General features: G+C 40.7%; 1 protein-coding gene across 1 annotated transcript in view; it reads left to right on the top strand.

Annotated features, from left to right (window-relative positions):
* The window catches only part of EFEMP1 (EGF containing fibulin extracellular matrix protein 1), a 106740-nt gene that overhangs the window by 30404 nt on the left and 56284 nt on the right, over window positions 1–20052 (top strand). The window contains exons 3-4 of the mRNA XM_082251717.1: window positions 1362–1410; window positions 5458–5745. Of these exons, the coding sequence (XP_082107843.1) occupies window positions 1362–1410; window positions 5458–5745 (337 nt within the window). The remainder of the gene's footprint in view (window positions 1–1361; window positions 1411–5457; window positions 5746–20052) is intronic.

Below are 20052 nucleotides of genomic sequence, written 5' to 3'. Positions count from 1 at the left end.
ATAATATTATTATTATTATGATGATGATAAAATATCATCATTAGGTTGATCCAGGTATTTACAATACTTTGTGTGCTCTTTATTCAACCCTATAGGAATTTATATGCTGTTAGAGCACGGAGTAACTCTCCATAGCAGAAAAAGCTTACATAATGCACATGTGTCCCATATACAGAAGTTTGGGTTTTTTAACAAACTTGTAAAAGAGGATCAGTGTAATGAAAAGCAGTATTCTGATTTGTGTGATGTCACAGTGGGTTTACCAAAGTTAACTGAAAAAGAGGAGAATAGATACATGCACAAATAAATTATAAATGTATTGAGGAGGACTTCAGTGTATAAATAATGGTTAGAGAACTTACATCATATATCTCTAATCTTCATTCTGAGTACACGCAGGTTAATAGCAGTTCTTACTGCATATTGGTTACTATATGTATTGTGCACTTTATTAGTCCTCCTTTTAATTTAACAATCTGCATTGAAAGAACTCTACCCAGCACTGATTCTTAGACTTCAGGTATTAGGGGAAACTGCATGTGGATCATGGTAAAGAAAAATAAAACCGAATGTAGAGCAATAAAACTGCTGATCTAGTGAACTTTATTTTACTCCCTTAAGTGCAATGAACCTTAAAACGGAGTGGTGAGGAACATCTGTGTGTCAGATACCTCGGATAATATTTTACAAGAAACAACACAAATTTGCAATGGATTCCAAGAGGGTGTATTATGACTTTAAGTTGGAAGCTAAGAAAATAATCCAAAACTTTAAAGAGTAAAGAGTACAAGAGAGAATTGTTGACACTGCACCTGGATAGTGCTCCATAATAAATGATTAATTTCATTCACAAGGCTTATATCTTAAGATATTGCTTTGACAGTTACATTTTTTTAGATCCAGGTGAACAGCTAAATGCACACTTAAAATTTATGTAAATTATTTATTAAAGGAAAAATAATTTGTCATTCTGTTCAGCTACTCTTGTACACATATGTCATATCCAGGCAGGTGATGATTATTTTTCTTCTTTGTCTCCAACATGCACTGTGGCCAATGAATTAGCAATATTTAGCTGATGACCAATTGCTTTTTGAGCAGAGGGATGACATAGGAAGCTGTTAAGCTAAACAAAGAAAGAGAAGAGTCGACTTCCTTGCTATGAAGTGTAGCCCAGCCCAGCTCTGTGAATCCAAAAACCAGATAAACAAAACTAAAATTAATTTGGGAGGTGCTTTAGTTCATATATTTTAGCTACTGTAGGCAATCAGCTATTTACCTGGAACTCTACACCAACTGATTTGTCAGAAATTGAAATCCATAAAAAAGGCAATAAATATATCAATTATGTTTCCTTCTAGCAATGCACCGATGGGTATGAGTGGGACCCGCTACGACAGCAATGTAAAGGTAAATTTTTTTCTGCTACAGTATGAGTTTGTGATATTTCCCAGTAGATTATTGTTTTAAAAAGCGTGTTTGATATGTACCATTGGGGGTACAGGTCCATTTTCTTCATGATACATGGCCAACATTTTCTGCATGGCACATCTGATAGGAGGAATAAATATAGTTCATAGAAAGGGAAACATCTGGTCTACACTCCTAAATCCCTGTTGTATCTCATAACACTTTCCAATATTTCAAATTAATTTCCATGAAGATGAATACTAAGCTGGTAAATCTCACCAACTCCTGCCTACTGCATTGCTAAATATATTACACGGGTTGAACTGTTCTTATAATACATTTTCTTCTTCTATAAATATTAACATCAAAATTACAAAATTAAATTAATAGGTAAAAAAATAAGCATTTAATTGGGCAAATTTTAAAACTTGACATTTCTACCAACAAAACATCAGAGTTTTAAAACCAGGAACTGTGCCTAAAAATCCAAACCTCATGGACCTCAATGAGTGGTATATAGATAGAATATGGTTCTTTAAACTCTGGACTGGAAGTGCTCAATACTGTACTGTAGTTTCTGGTTGGCTTGAGTAGTGTGTTTATTACAGATTGGACTCTTTGGAGGGAGGGGGAAAAAGAAATGAGATTCTACACAAGAACCCATTTTTTTAATACATGTAATTAACTACATAGCTGCCACAGTTTAAGTAAATGTGGTACAAATATCCTGCAAAAGAGCAGCATCAATTTTGAACCAGAGGTTTAAACTGTCAGTTGCACATTCCATAATTCATAACTGTAGTATACCAAATTTGAGAAAACCTCCACCAAAGGATTTGATCACTCAGGTTGACCTTCCTTCTTTGGATATTCAAAAATTTGGCCATATAGAGAGATGAAACTTCTGCCTACATTTACCTAAAGCAAAGGTTGTGATTGGGTCTTCCCTAGTATCCCCTGCCTCTTTCATGTATTGTCCAGTATTGGTTGCTAGCCCCAGGTACCTGTTCAGCTTTGAGGAATATTTTTCTCTATAGCAGTAAACAACAAACTATTAAACTGATTTAGCATAATTTATTTAGGGTAATGCTTTATGGTAAAGACTGCATGGAAAAAGTAATTATAGGTTATTATAGGGGTGGCAAGACAATGTAATAGAGCAGCATGAAATGCCAGCAGAATGCTTGGATGTATAGGGAGAGGTATAAGCAGTAGAAAGAGAAAAGTGCTTATGCCGCTGTACAGAACACTGGTGAGACCTCACTTGGAGTATTGTGCGCAGTACTGGAGGCCATATCTCCAGAAGGATATAGATACTCTAGAGAGAGTTCAGAGAAAAGCTACTAAACTAGTACATGGATTGCAGGAAAAAACTTACCAGGAAAGGTTAAAGGACCTTAACATGTATAGCTTGGAAGAAAGAAGAGACAGAGGGGATATGATAGAAACTTTTAAATACATAAAGGGAATCAACTCGGAGAGCATATTTAAAAGAAGAAAAACTACCACAAGAGGACACAGTTTTAAATTTGAGGGGCAAAGGTTTAAAAGTAATATGAGGAAGTATTACTTTACTGAGAGAGTAGTGGATGCATGGAATAACCTTCCTGCAGAAGTGGTAGCTGCAAATACAGTGAAGGAGTTTAAGCATGCATGGGATAGGCATAAGGCTATCCTTCATATAAGATAGGGCCAGGGACTATTCATAGGATTCAGATATATTGGGCAGACTAGATGGGCCAAATGGTTCTTATCTGCCGACACATTCTATGTTTCTATGTTTCTATGTTTCTATGTTTCTATGGCTGCAGCACAAGTCTTGCAATAATATAGAAACAGTGGCATCCAGGTTGCTAATGTAACTTTGCAACGGCTGTTCTTACATTACTGACCATACATACTAAGACTAAAACCTTGACATCAGGAGTCAAAAAAAGTTAAAAGTTGTATAATAAGAATATACTGCGAATAAGGTATATTATTGGCAGGGGAAAATCTTCCTTTAGGGCAAACCGTTTTACACTAAGTACGAATCAGCTGTCACATTCATATTAAACGTTATTACAGAAAGCTAGCAGAGTGAATGTGATTCCTTTCTACGAACAATATCAGTATTATACATACATGTTGTCTTTTATAAATTAGTCCATATTTCATCTTTGTTTTACTGCTCATATTTTACTAATTTCTAGTAGAATTTATGATGCTAAGCTATTATAAAACTAAGTCTAAAGCTATACCCCGCCTTTCTATTTAATGTTGAATAGAGCAGGAAAGAGTACAAATCTCAGATTTTTATTGCCTTTTTATTGACGTCCAGACATAATGTGATAGAAAATCTCTCCTTGGCATCACAGGCAATGTTTTTTTTTTTTTTTGCCTGCCTGTGCAAGCTACACCTGCACAACCAACTTTTTTGTATGGGGGTTGACATGGACAAGAAGTGAGGGAAAATCTCCCCATTGAGATCTTTCCCATATAAAAACAACCCGCCAGAGATTTTAAATCTTTTCACTCTGTTCCAAACAAAAAAAAAGTTTTTTTGGCCAAGGTTAGGCTTTAACTAATGCATTACAAGATCTACTATGACACTTACCATATTTTCCGGCATATAAGACAAATTTTTAACCTCAAACCAATCCCCCAAAAATGGGGGGGTCGTCTTATATGCGGAGTATAAAAATCTCCAAGGTAAGTAAGTAGGTGTAATCTCTCAAAGCACTGTCTGGATGTGCCCTATTAATCTCCAAGGTACCGTAAGTACCATAAATGTAATCTCTTATATATCTCCAAGGTACTGTAAGTAAGTATTAGATGTAATCAATAATAGAATACATCGCTCACCGTGATTGGCTCAACACGGTATACTGTATGTATGAAGCTACAGTATACCGGTACAGGATTCCCGCACAGACAGCCAGCATCTTGAGAGATTACATCTACCTGTAATACTTACTTACGGTACCTTGGAGATATATGAGAGATTACATTTACGGTAATTATGGTACCCTGGGGATTAATAGGGCACAGACATCCAGCGCTTTGAGAGATTACATCTAATACTTACTTACAGTACCTTGAAGATATATGAGAGATTACATTAACGGTACTTACGGTACCTTGGAGAGTAATAGGGTGTTCAATGGTGTTGCCTTGCCTCAGAAGGGGGGTAGTCTAATACGGTGAGTGTAGCCCAAAACCTATGTTTTAACTTGAAAATTAGGGGGGTCATCTTATACGCCCAGTTGTCTCATACGCCAGGAAAATACGGTACTTTTTATTGAATATGCAGTAGCTTGTTCTTATATGAATATGATTAATTCCTCCAAGAATAACAGGAGGTAAATGACCATTACGTTTATATAATGTTAGGATTGCTTTTTTCTTTTGCTTATTGAAGATAACTGTAAAAGTACCACATTGATAGCTATTATATACTGTATAAAATAAACTCTTTGCAGCGGATGGAATGTTTCTAATTGTTGATTGGTGATGGCTTACTATAAGATTATATTGTCTGTACTAAATATTTTGTTTTCTGAAACCACAGAGGCAAGAAGCAGCCCAAGGCAAGCCTATTTTCCTGCCACCAGTCCATACATTATAGGATATTATTTTTTTTCTTCTGAACTGTACATCTATAAAAAAAAAAAAAAATTCAGATTCAGTGATAAAGATTTTAACTTTCCTAATAAACAATTGATTTTCTTGCCCAAACTTAAAAGAAAGGGTACCTCTAGTTCCCCAAAACCCAGACACTCTGTTATCTGCTACATCTTTCATGTGACCTGGAACCTTGTCTTCCTATTGGACACTAAGCCACCCAATGAATTGTTTGGGAGCAGAGGAGTGTCTGGATTTTGAGCATCTCTGAATGCTCTGAAGAAGAATTAAGCATATAGAGATGCCTGCCCTTTTGACATTGGGATGTAAAAGCTAAGGCTTAGCTGTACAGGCTAAGGTGAGCCTACAATTTAAAGCTAACTTTAATAGCATTATGCCTTCCAGAATGTGATCTTGTTGTCCCCCATTTCCACTGAATTGCAGATATTGATGAATGTGGAATAATGCAAGAACCTTGTAAGGGAGGAATGAAATGTGTCAACCATTATGGAGGATACCTTTGTCTACCAAGAACAGCCCAAATATTGGTAAATAATGGTCAAGAAGATTCTGGATCCTCCCAGCCATCAGGACCACAGCAAAGTGGCAGTCAGAACACATATGTGGAAAGACCCAATAGTCCTCCAGAAGTAGCACGGCCAGTGCCCAACACACCCCAGATGATGCAATGTCCCTCTGGCTATGAGCCAAATGCGCAAAATTTGTGCCAAGGTAAGAGAAATGATTTCAGTTTATAAGAATTAGGTATTTACAAGAATGGACCTTGAACACACAGAAACCTGTAGAATAATTATAGCAGTGAGGGAGTAAATAGAGTATAACACTTTGGATGTGCAGCTGGGGAAGTCATTGAATTCGTTGGTAAACCTCTGAACACATGGACAATCCATGGAGGCGACTCAGTAGGTGTCATGGCTTCTTCCCTTGCAGATGGCATCTCCTGTTGTTTTAGTATTCTAAATTTTGATATATATTAGATACTTCAATTTAGTTCTAGAATTTGAAACATTTTTTGTGTAATAGCCTGTGGTTTTCCCTGCAGTTTTGTGTATATCTTAAATTGTTTCATTTTTTGTGCAACATCTGTAGACTTTAGTAGGCATCAGTTACCTTTTGCTATTTTGCCAGCTAGGTGAAAATTCTAATAGTGGTGCATGGTGAGATAAAAGGACTGGCAAGGACAGTAAAATACAAATAGTGACAGATTAACCATACAGGAAAGCAATCTGGCAACAGTAAAGAGAAACATAGTGACATATAAAGAGACAGCGAGAGAAATGGATGGGTTTTAAGAAGACAGAGAGAGAGTTTGCACATAATAGAATAAGGATGTCAAATAAAGACAGAGGACTGTAGCACAAAGGCTAGACAACTAAAGGTTTACGAAAGACATATGAGTGGTGATATCCTGTAAGGAAGGATTGATTCAGCTGTTTGTCAAGCAGTTCATTAAGATAATGTGTCCACCTAAACCATGTATAAGAACTGCTTTTAAAACCACTCAAAGCTTTGGATGCATAGATGTGAACCTAGCCTAAAGAAGAACTTTATTCCTCTCAATGAAGCATCCTATAACAAACTTCTAAAAGCCTGCTGTGTATTAAACATGGCACCTTTTTTTGTAGAGTTTGTCCTGTATTTATTCACAAGCACTTACACTGCACATGTGTTATTTTTTGTGTTTTTTGCACTGAGATGGAGGGTGTAGGTCATTGGAGGGCTTGCCTTGATGTCAGGGGGAAGTTATGTGGCCTTTGGTTTTCTTGCCCCTACCCATCCAAAGGGGTCTCTCTGTGGGAGAACTCCAAGTACTTGGTGAACTGGCCTCCATAAGAAGTGGGGTCCACCTGTCTTGAGCCTAGGTAGACCATTATGTACCCTGCCTCTGTCAGGAGCCTTGTGCCCCAGGAGGTTCAAGGTTAGAGACCCTTTCTCTTCAGAGGATTGGCCATACAGTACCCTCTACACTTTTTTGTGTGCTGTGATTACACGGTTCACGTTTTTTTGTTCACAGAGGTATTGACAAAGCACAGCACAGAGTAAAAAAAAAATAAATAAATCATATAACAAAAGTCTTATCTAAATGGTTAATGGTAGCTTCTTACATGTCTTTGGGACTGTGACTACGTCATTGTTTTCTATCAGCTGCAGCTATTATATATATATTATTTTCTTCCCACAAACTCCTGCTGGCCTGTAAGGCAGCCCATCATAATGATGGAAAATAGGAATGAATGGGGGAACTAAATGGTAGGTGCCTGCAATAAATACCTTCCACAGTTTTTCAGGTAAGGTTCTGAGAAAGAAAGGTGGGGGTTAAGAGCTAATTTTAAAATAAGAGTTCTCAAGATAAAGGTAGGAGAATTACTCAATGTTGAGAGGTTATTCAGAGTTTAAAGAGACTCACTGGGTAAAAGTGACAGATTCTTTTAAAAGAACAACCTACCCCCCCCCCACCTTGAAACTTACCTTTCCTTTGTTCTCCTGTGGCTTTCTTCCTCCAGCAGGAGTTTAAACCCTGTGTAATCTCATGTTGAATTGTGTTGGAGCTTACAGCAGGTTAATGACTTCTTAGCTTCATTCTCATGTTTGGAGGTAATTGATCTCTTAGACCAAAGCAATTCACCCTGGGGGGAAGGGGGGAGGTCACTTGCTCCCCTGTACTCTAACCTAATTCAAAAGGGCTGCAATAAAGCAACGTGGGAGTGCAGTGAAGGTATCAGCAGGTAGGGGGTTGTTATTTTAGGACAGCATATCTTTTTGCCCTGAAAGTTATTTTTTCTTTAACCCCTTAAGGTCCACCCTATAGCAGTTTTAGGCTTCGTTCACATCTGGGCATTCTGGATCGCGGGCGGAATCTTCCCGATTCTGCCCGCGATTCCCAAATCACTACAAACTGCAGGACATGCTTACGATCCCCATGACTTCCAATTGCTCCCCAATCAGAGTAAAATCATGCAAACAGAATCGCGGGACAACTGTTGCTCAAAAGAAGTTCTTTTAAAGCAACAGGCATCCCTCAATTCTGTCTGCGTGATTTTACCGCAATTAGCCAGGTGACAATCGTGGAAAAATTGTGCCGCAATTGGGGTGCAAATGGAAGTGACAGGGATCGCAAGCGTGCCCCGCGTTTTGCGCAGCGATTCCGCACGCAATCCAGAATGCCTAGATGTAAACAGAGCCTTACTGTTTTACTGCTATGTAAAGCAGGGAATAAGTTCCTTCTCTTCCCCTAGTAAAAGCACCTCCGACAGTATTACAAAACACTGGCTAGGCACACAGTTAACCCTTATATCACCCTTGATGTTAACCCCTTCCTAGCCAGTGTCATTAGTATAGTGACAGTGCATATTTTATAAAATATGCACTGATCACTGTATTAGTGTCACTGGTCTCCAAAAAAGGTCAAAAGTGTCAGTTAGTGTAAGAATGTCCACCACAATATCACAATCCCTCTACAAGTAGCTGATCGCTTACTAGTAAAAAATAAATAAATAAATAATAAATAAAAATATCGCATAGTTTGTAGATGCTAAAACATGTTCGCAAACCAATCATATGCTTAATGGGATTTTTTTTAACCAAAAATATATAGCAGAATACATATTGCCTTTTTTACATGTTTTTTTTACTGGATTTGTTTTATAGCAGAAAGTAAAAAGTATTGTTCAAATTTTTCAGTCTTTTTTTTTTGTTTATAACACAAAAAAAATAGGAAAATACCACCAAAAGAAATCTCTATTTGTGCAAAAAAAGTACATACATCTTATTTGGGTACAGCATTGCATGAACGCGCAATTGTCGGTTAAAGTAATGCAGTGCCGTATCGCAGAAAAAATGGCCTGGTCATGAGGGGGGGGGGTAAATCCTCCGGAGGTCAAGTGGTCAAGGACACCTTTTTAGTAAGGAACACTCAGTTTAGTAATTGATGCCTCAAATTGTATCTAATTCTCACTAAATCGGACCAAATTGGAGCCATGGGTCCCTCTGTCAACACCAGCTGGTATAGTAAAAGTCGGTTTAAAAATCATCTGAACTGGGTGGGAAATAATCAGCTGATCCATTGGCTATATTATCTGGCTTTGGATATTCCTCCTTTCATGCTGTTTAGTGTTGATATAGGAATCCATTAATTTAGGCCCCTTTCACACATGCGGACCGTGCGTTTGATCAATTCAGTCTCTTTTTTTCCAAAGAAAAAATAGATGAAGTTTACATAAGTTTTTCATCCATTTTTTTTACATCTGCCAGCTAGAGTCCCTAAAGTATCTCTTCAGTCATGTTTTCATCTTCCCATCCCAATAAATCCTCTGCCTTGTTGTTTTAACTTCCCTTGCCTGCCCTTGGATAGTAAAACATTTTTTTCTGCCAGTAAATACCTTATACAGGCCACTTCCTCTCTGGTAATTAGCCTAGGCTAATGACATCCTGCACAGCTTTTTCACTTTTGTGAGAGTTTGCTAGCAAGGAAGGGAGGGATGAGTCATAGGAGGGCCAACGAGAGCTGCAGAGCTGGAGGAGGCTGGGTGAGGGTGGAGATAACAGGAGACTGCAGAGATCCATGAGTATTCATCAAGAGAGGAGAAATGTGCAGGCAGGCAGTGGTGAGAGTGTATGTGTGTGTGTGTGTGTGCCTCTGTGTGTGTGTGTGTGTCTGTATAAATCCAGAAAGTGAACAGTCAGCAGCTTCAGCTACCCACAGTTAAAATGGCTGAAGCCAGACTTAGTGGCGGGAGATTTCTGCAGCATATTTGGCAAGTACAGAATCACAGTATATATAAAATAATTATCAAAGTGGTTGGAGGGAAGCTTCAGAATGACAAAGATGTTTTATTACAAACTATGTGAGCAGACTACAGTTCCCTTTTAACCACTTGAGTCCGGGAGCCATTTTTTAATGCACAAATGGACCGTCCGACTTGTTTTTTTTTACAGATGAAAAATAGTGCTTTCATCCATTCAAAAAAACGGATGTTGACAGGCGCGGTAATAAACGGATGTAAATGGTGATGTCATGACATCACTTCCGGTTACTCGGTGCCACATTAAAAAAAAACTGACAGCATTCAAAACAGTCAAACTTGGCATTTTGAATGCTTTTTAGACCCCCAGATCCCTCCACAAGGAGCACCTGGGAAAAAAAAAAAAAGTTTTTTTACATGTCTGAAAATATCAGCCGATATCGGCCGATACCGATATCCGATGACCAAAATATCGGTATCGGCATTAAAAGAAATTATATCAGTCGATCACTAATATATATATATATATATATATATATATCTGTAAATATCAAAATATATCATAGTAAAAGAAAAATCCATATCATAGTTAACATTGTGGCATATACACTGCTGTATACTCACATAGGTACAATTAGGTCAAGAAACAACGGCAATTGTTCTTCAAGATAGATGTCTCACTGTAAAGCATACAGATAGTATGACCCTATAGATGAGGGCCAGATGTATAGAGATCAGTGCTGGAAAATAAGGGGAGCAGAAATATGCTCAGGGGTTTCGCTGTATTGTATACTCACAAGGTTTAAAAGGATAAAAACGGACGGAACGGTCCATATGTGTGAAAGCGGCCTTGCTCTCATTCAGCCTAAGAGAAATGTAGTTGTGTATGGCTAGTATTAGAAAGCTCTGATGTTTGCCAAAAACTGAAATGTGAGAACTAAGAGTAATGGCACTCTCAGTGCAGAAAATAAGCATAAGGATATTAATAGTTCTAAGCAGTGTTCAACCATCTGCACATCTGTATATGAGTATAAGTAAGAAAAATGGTAAACCAAACAAAACAGTCAAAATATGTAAATATATATACTTTTAATTGCACTATAACACCTTAACATTATTACTGGCTAAAAGCATTCAACCATTTCCCTTTAAGTAGAAATCACAGCCCAGCAACGAAGTGTGAGTTTTATATTTCATTAGTGTGTTTGATCAAGGTGTTATACATAAGGGAAAGCAAACAGCATGCCTGCATGCGGCAAGAGTCACACTTTAAGTTGATTTTATTATGGAGTTAATGAAAACACGATGTGCACCCTGTTGTAATTACCCGCAGATGTATGACATTTTTCTTCCACTCCAGCGGCACTAAATTATGTTTTACGAGCAATGTGATGTTGTGGGACTTATTTTAAAAATAATAGTTGACTCAAGGGGGCTATAATGCTCTTGCTGACATCATGCTAAACACTGAAGGACCTTCTGTTTAGATACAGTTGTCCACTCCCTTCTGAGCATTGCAGGGTTTAAATCTGATAATGTGAAAGCAATACAGCTTTCCCCTGATTTCTGGCTCACAATAAATGGACACTCGCGCATGAATCATACATCAGCGGACGTTCAACTTTCTTATTTAAACTTTGTATTTAGTACTTTAAAAATGTTCTTTTTACATAATTATGAAATTCAGATGTTTATGTTGTGATATGGTGGCTATATAGAAAGTTTGAAGTAAGTGCCCATCGTGTGTGTTTAGTGGGTCATTTTTCTGCAGCGTTAGGAGGCACATTGTCATGCGTCAACATGTGTTTCCTTAATGCATTGACATTCATTTTTCCAAGCATTCCAGGGTAATTAATTGTTTTAGAATTTGGAGTGGATAAGATTAACAGCCATTGACCAAGGATTTGTCAATACCTGTTGCCAAAGAATTGAAGTGCATCAAAACTCATGTTATATGCATTATTATCAGTGGCAGCTGGTGAATAAAAATTTGGGGGGGTGGCAAAACCAACACCCCCCCTAGCGGGACGGCTGGCCGACAATCATATCTACCACCCCCTCCCTCCTCCCCCCTCCTGGGACGGACGGCTGGCTGACTGCCCAGCCGGACAGCCAGCATCCTTACCTGCTCCTTCCCCAAGCGGCTGTGAGTCTCCTCCGGTCGTACGACTCTTCCCTCTTCCTGGCCAATGGCCAGTAAAATTGCTTCTCTTTTCAACCAATCAGGAAAGGGGTCTCACGACTTGCTTCCTGATTGGCTGGGAGGAAATTTAATGTGATAATAGCGAATATTAATTTGCTATTGTCATACATCTGGGTGGGCTCGGGGCGCAGTGCTCTGAGCCCCGAGCCCACCCTTTTTTGAAGCCTATTAGAGCCTCTGGCTCTAATCACATGCTTCAAAAAAAAAAACCCTATTGGAATCCATGCGTCCGGTGCCCTGCATGTAGATTAGGGGGCCGGATGCACGGATAGGGGGGCCGCGCCCCTGCACCCCCAATGGACAGGCCGCCACTAATTATTATGCTCTTCCACTAACTCCTATGGGCTTCCCAATGCACTAAAATGCAGAAAAAAATGAACATGTTTTTTTTTTTTTTTTCAATACACTGCACATACAGCAGTGTATTGGATATGAGATTGAAATGGACACTATTTTTATTATGAGGAATTTAGACACATGTTTTACCAGGATGCAACATGTGTGTTAAAAAGTAATAGCATAAATGGGCCGTTTATAGAAGTTTTAAAAAGCTTTAGGACCTATTCTCAAAACTCCTGCAATTTGCTGCATGAAAATCCACGTCAAGGAGAAATCCCCTTCTATTCTATGTAGCTTAGTCACATCTATGTTCTGTAGTTTATTGTGAAAGACAAGGTGAAACCCTGGGGACTCATTCACACCTACACACGCTTTACTGTGCGTGCTGAATGCCTCAAAATATATCTTTACAAAAGAATTTAAGAAAAAAATGAGAAGATTTATTTTACTGAGAAGTTTTGGGTTCTGAAAAAAAAAAACCAAACAGCTACACTCACCTCCACGCTGCAGCATCAATCTGATGCTGCAGCTGTCCCCCGCCAGCTCTAATACCAAGAACTGAGCGATCACATGAGAGTCAATGTATATAATGAAGGGGTACAGCGCTAAGGTGAATAGGTGCAAATAAGGTGCTAAAATGATTGAAAAGTGACAATGTGCTTCTTGCAATATCCGTGATACATAACATTACCCAAAACTCCAATAATAATCAATAAAAATATCAAAATATATATATCACAATATCACTGGTGCAAAAATAGCAAAAAGTGCAATAAACGGATAAGGTGTATAGAAAGTGCTAAAAAGTCCATAAGTCCATAAGTGTCTAATACGTGTCCATAAGTGTTCAGTATTTAAAGTGCTTGATAGATGCCTCCATCAAATATGTGCTCGTGACACCACCACCAATAGCTACAAGATGGCCTCTCACCTTATGTATGAATAAAGCAAGTCAGGTGGCCCCATAGAAAGCTGCTTGCTGTGGGGGCACTTGGCAGGAGGGAGGAGCCAGAAGCGGCGGCAAGGGACCCGAGAAGAGGAGGATCTGGGCTGCTCTGTGCAAAACAACTGCACAGAGCAGGTAAGTATAACATGTTTGTTATTTTTAAACAAAAAATAATGAGACTTTAATATCAACTCCCTGTGTATTCTCTTTGTTCAACTGAAGTCTCAAGCAGTGTTATTAGCCCTGCTCAATTCTCTTCTGTGGACTACAGAACACCTCCCCCTGTATTATAAAGGAAAGAAGAAGCGACAATTGTGCTTCTCCATATATAGAGTACAAAGAGCCCCCAGCACGTCATTAATACTAGTTTGCATACTGTTAAGTAACTCCTCTCCTGTACATATTGCCTGCTGTCCTACCCTCTACCCTCCCTGTCTACATGTAGCGCTACCCCCAAAGGGGCCGCTGTAGCAGAGCAGGCTCTTTCCCAGAGTCAGTGCAGAGGCAGCCAGGCACACAGTGACAGTTCACTCACTCTGGCTCATTGACCAGTCTAGGGGTTGTCTTTTAAAGTTTATTTGCTTATTGGGGTGATGTTGGATATGATGTGGGATACTCCAAAATGTTTAAGTATTGTTAGCAGAGGACACTTCTCTCTCAGTAATTGTAGCACAATATAGGTAGACTGGAGCAGTTCACGCCTGGCACTCAGGCAGGCTTGCTCCCGAGCCATGCTCCTGTGAATGGACATTGGGGTTGTGCTCTGCAAAAGCAGTTGCCCCAGAGCTTAGTAAATAAGCAAAAGCTCTGCTGACTTGCATCATCCAATCATGCGCATTCAAAAATGCAGTTTTTTTAATCTGCTTGCATGTAATTGGGTATTTTTTGCAAAGTGAAACTTTACCTAATTTACTAAGCTCTGGAGCAACTGCTCTTTTTGCCTTTAGAAAACAACCCCATTGTCCTTTCACACACAGTGCATGGCTTGGCCCCACCCCCTGTCTCTCCTCATTGACTCACTGGCTATGATTAACAGCAGCACGAAAGACAGCCAATGGCTCCCACTGCTGAGCCAATAAGGAGAGAGAGACCTGGGAGAGCTGCTGCTCTTATGCACATTGCTGGATCGAGATGGGGCTCAGGAGAGTATAGGGGGGGGGGGCTGGGAAGGGGATCTGCACTCAGAAGGTTTTTTTACCTTAAGACATAGAATGCATTAGGGTAAAAAAACTTCTGCCTTTAGAACCGCTTTAAAGAAATGCACCAACACAGAAGGAGGTGTGAAGCACCCATTTACCTGGAAACATGATGAAAATAAGCATGGACATGCAATAAGAAAACAGGATCAGCAGGATAAAGCTGAAAGAATGTTGTCTTCTGGAAGTAGCTCAAGAATCTGCTTATTTACATAGAATGTTTGAGACATTTCAGAGTGTTGTTACAGCTAGTGGACATGGGATTTGATAAGAAAAATAGACAGACAGATAGATAGATATACAGATAGATGATTACTGTAATTACTGTATTTAAGTGAATAACTTAATATAATAATTAAATAGTTATTAAATAATTATATAAGTGGATGAGTGAACTTTTTAAAAACATTCTGGGGAATTAACTAAGCTTCCTTTGCCGTTATAATGAGCATGCGCCACATTAACTCCGCAGATAGATCTGTTTCAGGTCTATCTGCACCATTTGTGTCAGTTTCTATTTTAGAGTGAAATAGAAACTAGAGAAGATCTGTCCCTAATTAACAGAGGGAATACAGCGGTTTGCCATATAGAAAACTGCTGCAGATCTCCGCCATTTGTGAACTATTCACACAGGATGTGAGCTGTTAGCTGACAGCTTGCATTCCCCTGTCTGCTCGTGCAGTGATTACACTACACAAGCAGAGCCTGCAGAGTTAACAACCCTCCTCCTCCCTCCTGCTTTGAGCTGAGTGGAGGGCAGAGCCGCTGGAGAGATTGAAGGATACAGGTCCAGCAATCCTGCTCTATGTGCTGCCTAGCTGTCACAGACACAGCAGAACAGAGAACCGATTGCTCTTAAATAACAAAGGGTCTTTGGCCCCCTTTATTAATTAGCAGCAGCATCTGCTCCATTTGTTATGTTTAGAAGAGTGTTTGCACCGCTCTTTGTTAATCCCCCCCATTGGCTTTACTAATACATTCAATCAGTATAAAGCAGGTGTGCCGCTTTTCCATGTTCCCTTTTTTATTATTTCATATGTGAGTTGTCACCAAGCGTCCCAACAATTCAAACCATCTTTTGTTTACTTTAAAATGTCTTTCAAGCATAAAATCAAAAATGGCTTAACGGGGTTGATTTACAAAAGGCATATAGGCTGTCCACTTTGCAAGATCATTTTCCCCAGAGCTTGCTGAATGTGGTGAAATTTCAATTTGCAAAGAATGCTCAATCATGTGCAAGGAAAGTAAAAAAAAAACTGCATTTTTGCTTGCACATGATTGGATGATGGAAGTTAAAGTGGGAGTAAATACATGACTCTTACCTATAGGTAAACCTATAATAAGGAAGGCTTATATAAAAAATAGATTTGCTCTAGCAATGGCAGTTAGACATGCTGAATACTTAAAATAAATACATATACATATACATTCCAAAAGACTATCATATAAATAAAAGATCCCAATGGGTGTGTGTGACAGAAAGTTAAAATTGAGCTCAAAGACACTTCACCACATATGGTTCCCAATAGGAATATCATGCAGCCTACATCTACCACCGTGTGCAACTGACCACCAGAGACAACGCCACCTTAGACGTAAAAAATGCCTGTTTACCAGCAGTACTGGACCTCTTTTTTACAGGAGGCCGGTAAGGCTCCTGTCACACGAGTGATCCAATCCGATCTGCCTGTCAGTTTTTCAGGCAGAACCTGATCGGATGTTCCATGCATCCGTATGGGGCAACGGGTGTCAGTGGAGACATCTCCGCTGACTCCCGCTGCTATCCGATCCGATCCGGTCTGTGAAATCCGGACGCATGGAAACTCTATTTTCCATCTGTCTGGAGGATCGGATCGGATAGGAATTGGATGAGAACGGACAGGTGGGCCATTCTCATCCGATCTCCCATAGAGGACAGCGGGGATCTGACAGCTCCGTCTCAGTATACAGAGCGGAGACGGAGCTGTCATCTGCCTGCTCAGCCGGGATCGGCGGATCGATCCCCCACTGAGCAGAATGGACTCAGTCGGGCGGTGCGCCCGTGTGAAAGGGGCCTAATGCTTTTTGGCTGTTTACCCTGTCAGGGCATGGAAACAGACACCCGCACAAACACCTGCACTTCCGGGACTCGTGGTAAGCGTTGACGTCAATGCTTACCCCGGATTCCAGAAGTGCAGGTGTCTGTTTAAATGCCGGCTAGAGAGATTTATAATGTGCTTTTATTCTACTGATATGAAAGTGTAAATTAATTATTTTAAAATAAAATGTTATTGGATTTTACACCATGTGGAGCATCATTTTGTTTTTGAGCCTGATAGCATGGACATTTTAGCTTAGGGGTCTTCAAACGATGGCCCTCCAGTTGTTCAGGAACTACAATTCCCATCATGCCTAGCCATATCTGTGAATGTCAGCGTCTTACAATGCCTCATGGGATGTGTAGTTCCGCAACAGCTGGAGAGCAGTAGTCAGGGCCGGTGCTAGACTATTTTACGCCCTAGGCAAGACCAGCTACTTGCGCCCCCCCCCCCCCCAAAAAAAATAAAAAGGGAAAGGGTTAAAAACTCCTCTATGTCATACCCAGTGACCCCCATAATCCTTCATGTCCTTATGTCCCTCTATGTCACACCCAGGGACCCTGATGTTTTTCCATGTCACATCCTGGGACCCCAATATTCCTCAATGTCATGCTGTCATACCCAGTGACCCCAATGTTCCTCTATGTCACACCAGGGGCCCCTGATGTTCCTCCATGTCATACTCGGAGAGACCCTGATGTTTTTACATGTCATATGTCACACCTGGGGACATCAATCCCCCATGGCACACAAAGGGACCCCAATTTCTCAGGGAACACATGGTGACCCCGAACCCCTGTTACACCCAGTGACCCCTATCCCCCATGTCGCACCTGGTGACTCCGATTCACCATGGCAAACCTGGTGACCCCGATTCCCTTTCACACCAGGGATCCTCCATGTCACACCCCGGGACCCCCGATCCCCTGTTCTGGGGACACCCACTGGGCAGTATGAAGAGAGTGGTCCGCACTCTGCCCTCCTTCACCGTGATTCCTTTTCCCAGGACGCTCCTCTCCTGGACCACAGTGCTCACCACGGCTCCAACCGGCTCGTGGTGGATAGAGAAGCAGCAGTCAGTGCCGGGCTCCAGCTCAGGTTCAGCTCTCCTCTGCTCCCTGCTTAATATCGACCCAGGGACGTGAACGGCTGCCCACCAGCTCAGTGCAGACTATCACTTCCTGCTCGGGGTATAGGCCACTCAGCTCCAGCCGAAGAGGATCATCATGCAGGCAGCACTCCGGTGGGCTCCCTTCCTGCCTATTGGGGCCCCCCCAAACAGCGGTGGAAAGCCAAGGCCTGGTAGCTCTGCCACTGCCCCAGACACCTATCATCTTCCTCTGTCCCTTCTTCCTCGCCCACTGCCGCCTCTCCCCTCAGCTCACAAGGATCATTAATGATGGAGAGAGAGTGCCGACTCATGGCTGCGCCCCTAGGTGGCAATGCGCCCTAGGCGGCTGCCTAGTTTGCCTAGTTGAAGCACCGGCCCTGGCAGTAGTTTGTAATCTAACTGAATGCTTTCCCTTATGGTCCAGTCAAAAGTCTGCAGGAATACTATCCAAAGGCCCTGGCAGGGTAATCAGCCAAAAAGAGGTCCAGTACTGCTGGTAAGCAGGCATTTTTTACATCTAAGGTGGCGTTGTCTCTGGTGGTCAGTTGCACACGTTGGTAGATGTAGGCTGTATGATATTCCTATTGGGAACCATATGTGGTGAAGTGTCTTTGAGCTCAATTTTAACTTCTGTCACACACACCTATTGGGAACTATTATTTATATGATAGTCTTTTGGAATGTATATGTATATTCTGTTTGCCTTTATTTTAAGTATTCTGCATGTCTAACCGCCATTGCTAGCGTGACTCTGTTTTTTTTATTTGTCTACTATTTCTGCTGATGTCACACAGTAGAGCTGCCGCTCTGTATAATATTTGTTTAATGTTTTTTTTTTGGACCTATCATTTTTTAAGTGCAGTTTTTCCCCTGAAAAACCTATAGGTACTGTAAATATCTCCTAAACGTGCACTGTTTAGGGGATATTTACTGTACATGCATCCAGTGACATCACCGCCACATTTGCTGTGAAGGAACGTCCACCCGGGCCACTCACATCGCCAGAGTCTGCGAACTTGGAAGGAAGATGGGTAAAGATGGAAGCCCTGTCTGTGGTGACAGCTTACTGCTGGAAGTGCTTCGTTCTAAGGTAAGTTTCACATAATGTGCTAGTTTGCCATGCATACTAGCACATTATAACTTTGCCTTGCAGGTAAAAAAAAAAATGCTGGTCGTTTACTACTGCTTTAACAGAGATTCACCTCTTTCACTAAGTCAAGGGAAAGGTTATCTTGCAAAGTGTGACTTCCATTGCAAAGAGAACAGTCTATTTGCCTTTAATAAACCAACCCCTATGAACTACATGTAAAAAAACAAAAAAAAAACATGTAAGCATCCCTTGTGAAATGCATAATTTTGTTTTACTGCTGGTATTGTGCTTATTGCCTTTGATTTGAAAAGTGTGAAACTAGGTTATATTCAGTACATTTTAAACAATAAATCATGCAAAAAAAGAAACTGAGTTTCGTTTTTCAATGAAAGTGTTGTTTTTGCACTGCACTTCACTTTTTTCATACTTTAGTAAATTGGGACCATTGAATAAACTAGGTAACAGTAATTAAATGTTTAAGAGAGAGAGAGAGAGAGGTTGGCATAAGTTAGAGTAGCCCTTATAGTGAACCTGTAGCTTGTATGTTGCCCATAGTGGGTATGTAGGACCCTCCTGACCCCTGGAAGCATGGTACCACCAGGGATAGGGTGGGCTGACATTTAACTTAGGAATAGATCACTTAGGTATTGTGGAACATGCAGAAAGATGGGCCAGTCACTTTTAGGTGAAACATAAAAAGGGATTTTATTACTCACAGTCAATGGGAGGGTTGCAGATGCTCTGGACTTCAACAGAACTTTATCACTTCACTTGTCGCAACACAGGAAAATAGCCTTTAAAGAGGAGGTGTGACCAAAGCTTTTTGGTCATACTTCTTCTGTGGATCATAGGAGTTCAGTTACATAAGCCAGTCAAGGCTCGAGAAAGATCCCAACCATATGGTCTGTATCCACCCAGAAGCCTCTCAGCGATCTTCTAAAAGCCTGAGCCAGCCCCTCCGGCTGCCTCCAAGTGCTGGAGTGGAGAACAGAGAGCCGCTGACTGACAGTCACAGCTCCCTGCTCAGAGCGGAGGGGGGAGAAGTGAGCGATCAGAGGTGTTTGAATGCTCAGTTCTCACTGCAGAGGCGGCGGGGGACAGATGCAGCATCGGATCAATGCTGCATCCACCTAGATAAGTATAAATGTTAGATTTTTTTAAATCCTGAACTTCTCTTTAAAGTTGAAACTGACACCCCTGTTCTAGAACTATTTAGCAATCATCATCAGTAGCAACAGCATCCTTTTTATCCTGTCGAGACACCCAGCTCCAACACATGGGGTTCCAGCATGAAAGCCTTGCAGACACCTCCA

This window comes from Pelophylax lessonae (assembly GCF_965119305.1).
Source record: "Pelophylax lessonae genome assembly, chromosome: 3".
Lineage (NCBI taxonomy): Eukaryota > Metazoa > Chordata > Amphibia > Anura > Ranidae > Pelophylax > Pelophylax lessonae.
The sequence above is the reverse complement of the archived record's forward strand: the minus strand, read 5'-3'. Positions and strand labels throughout refer to the sequence as shown.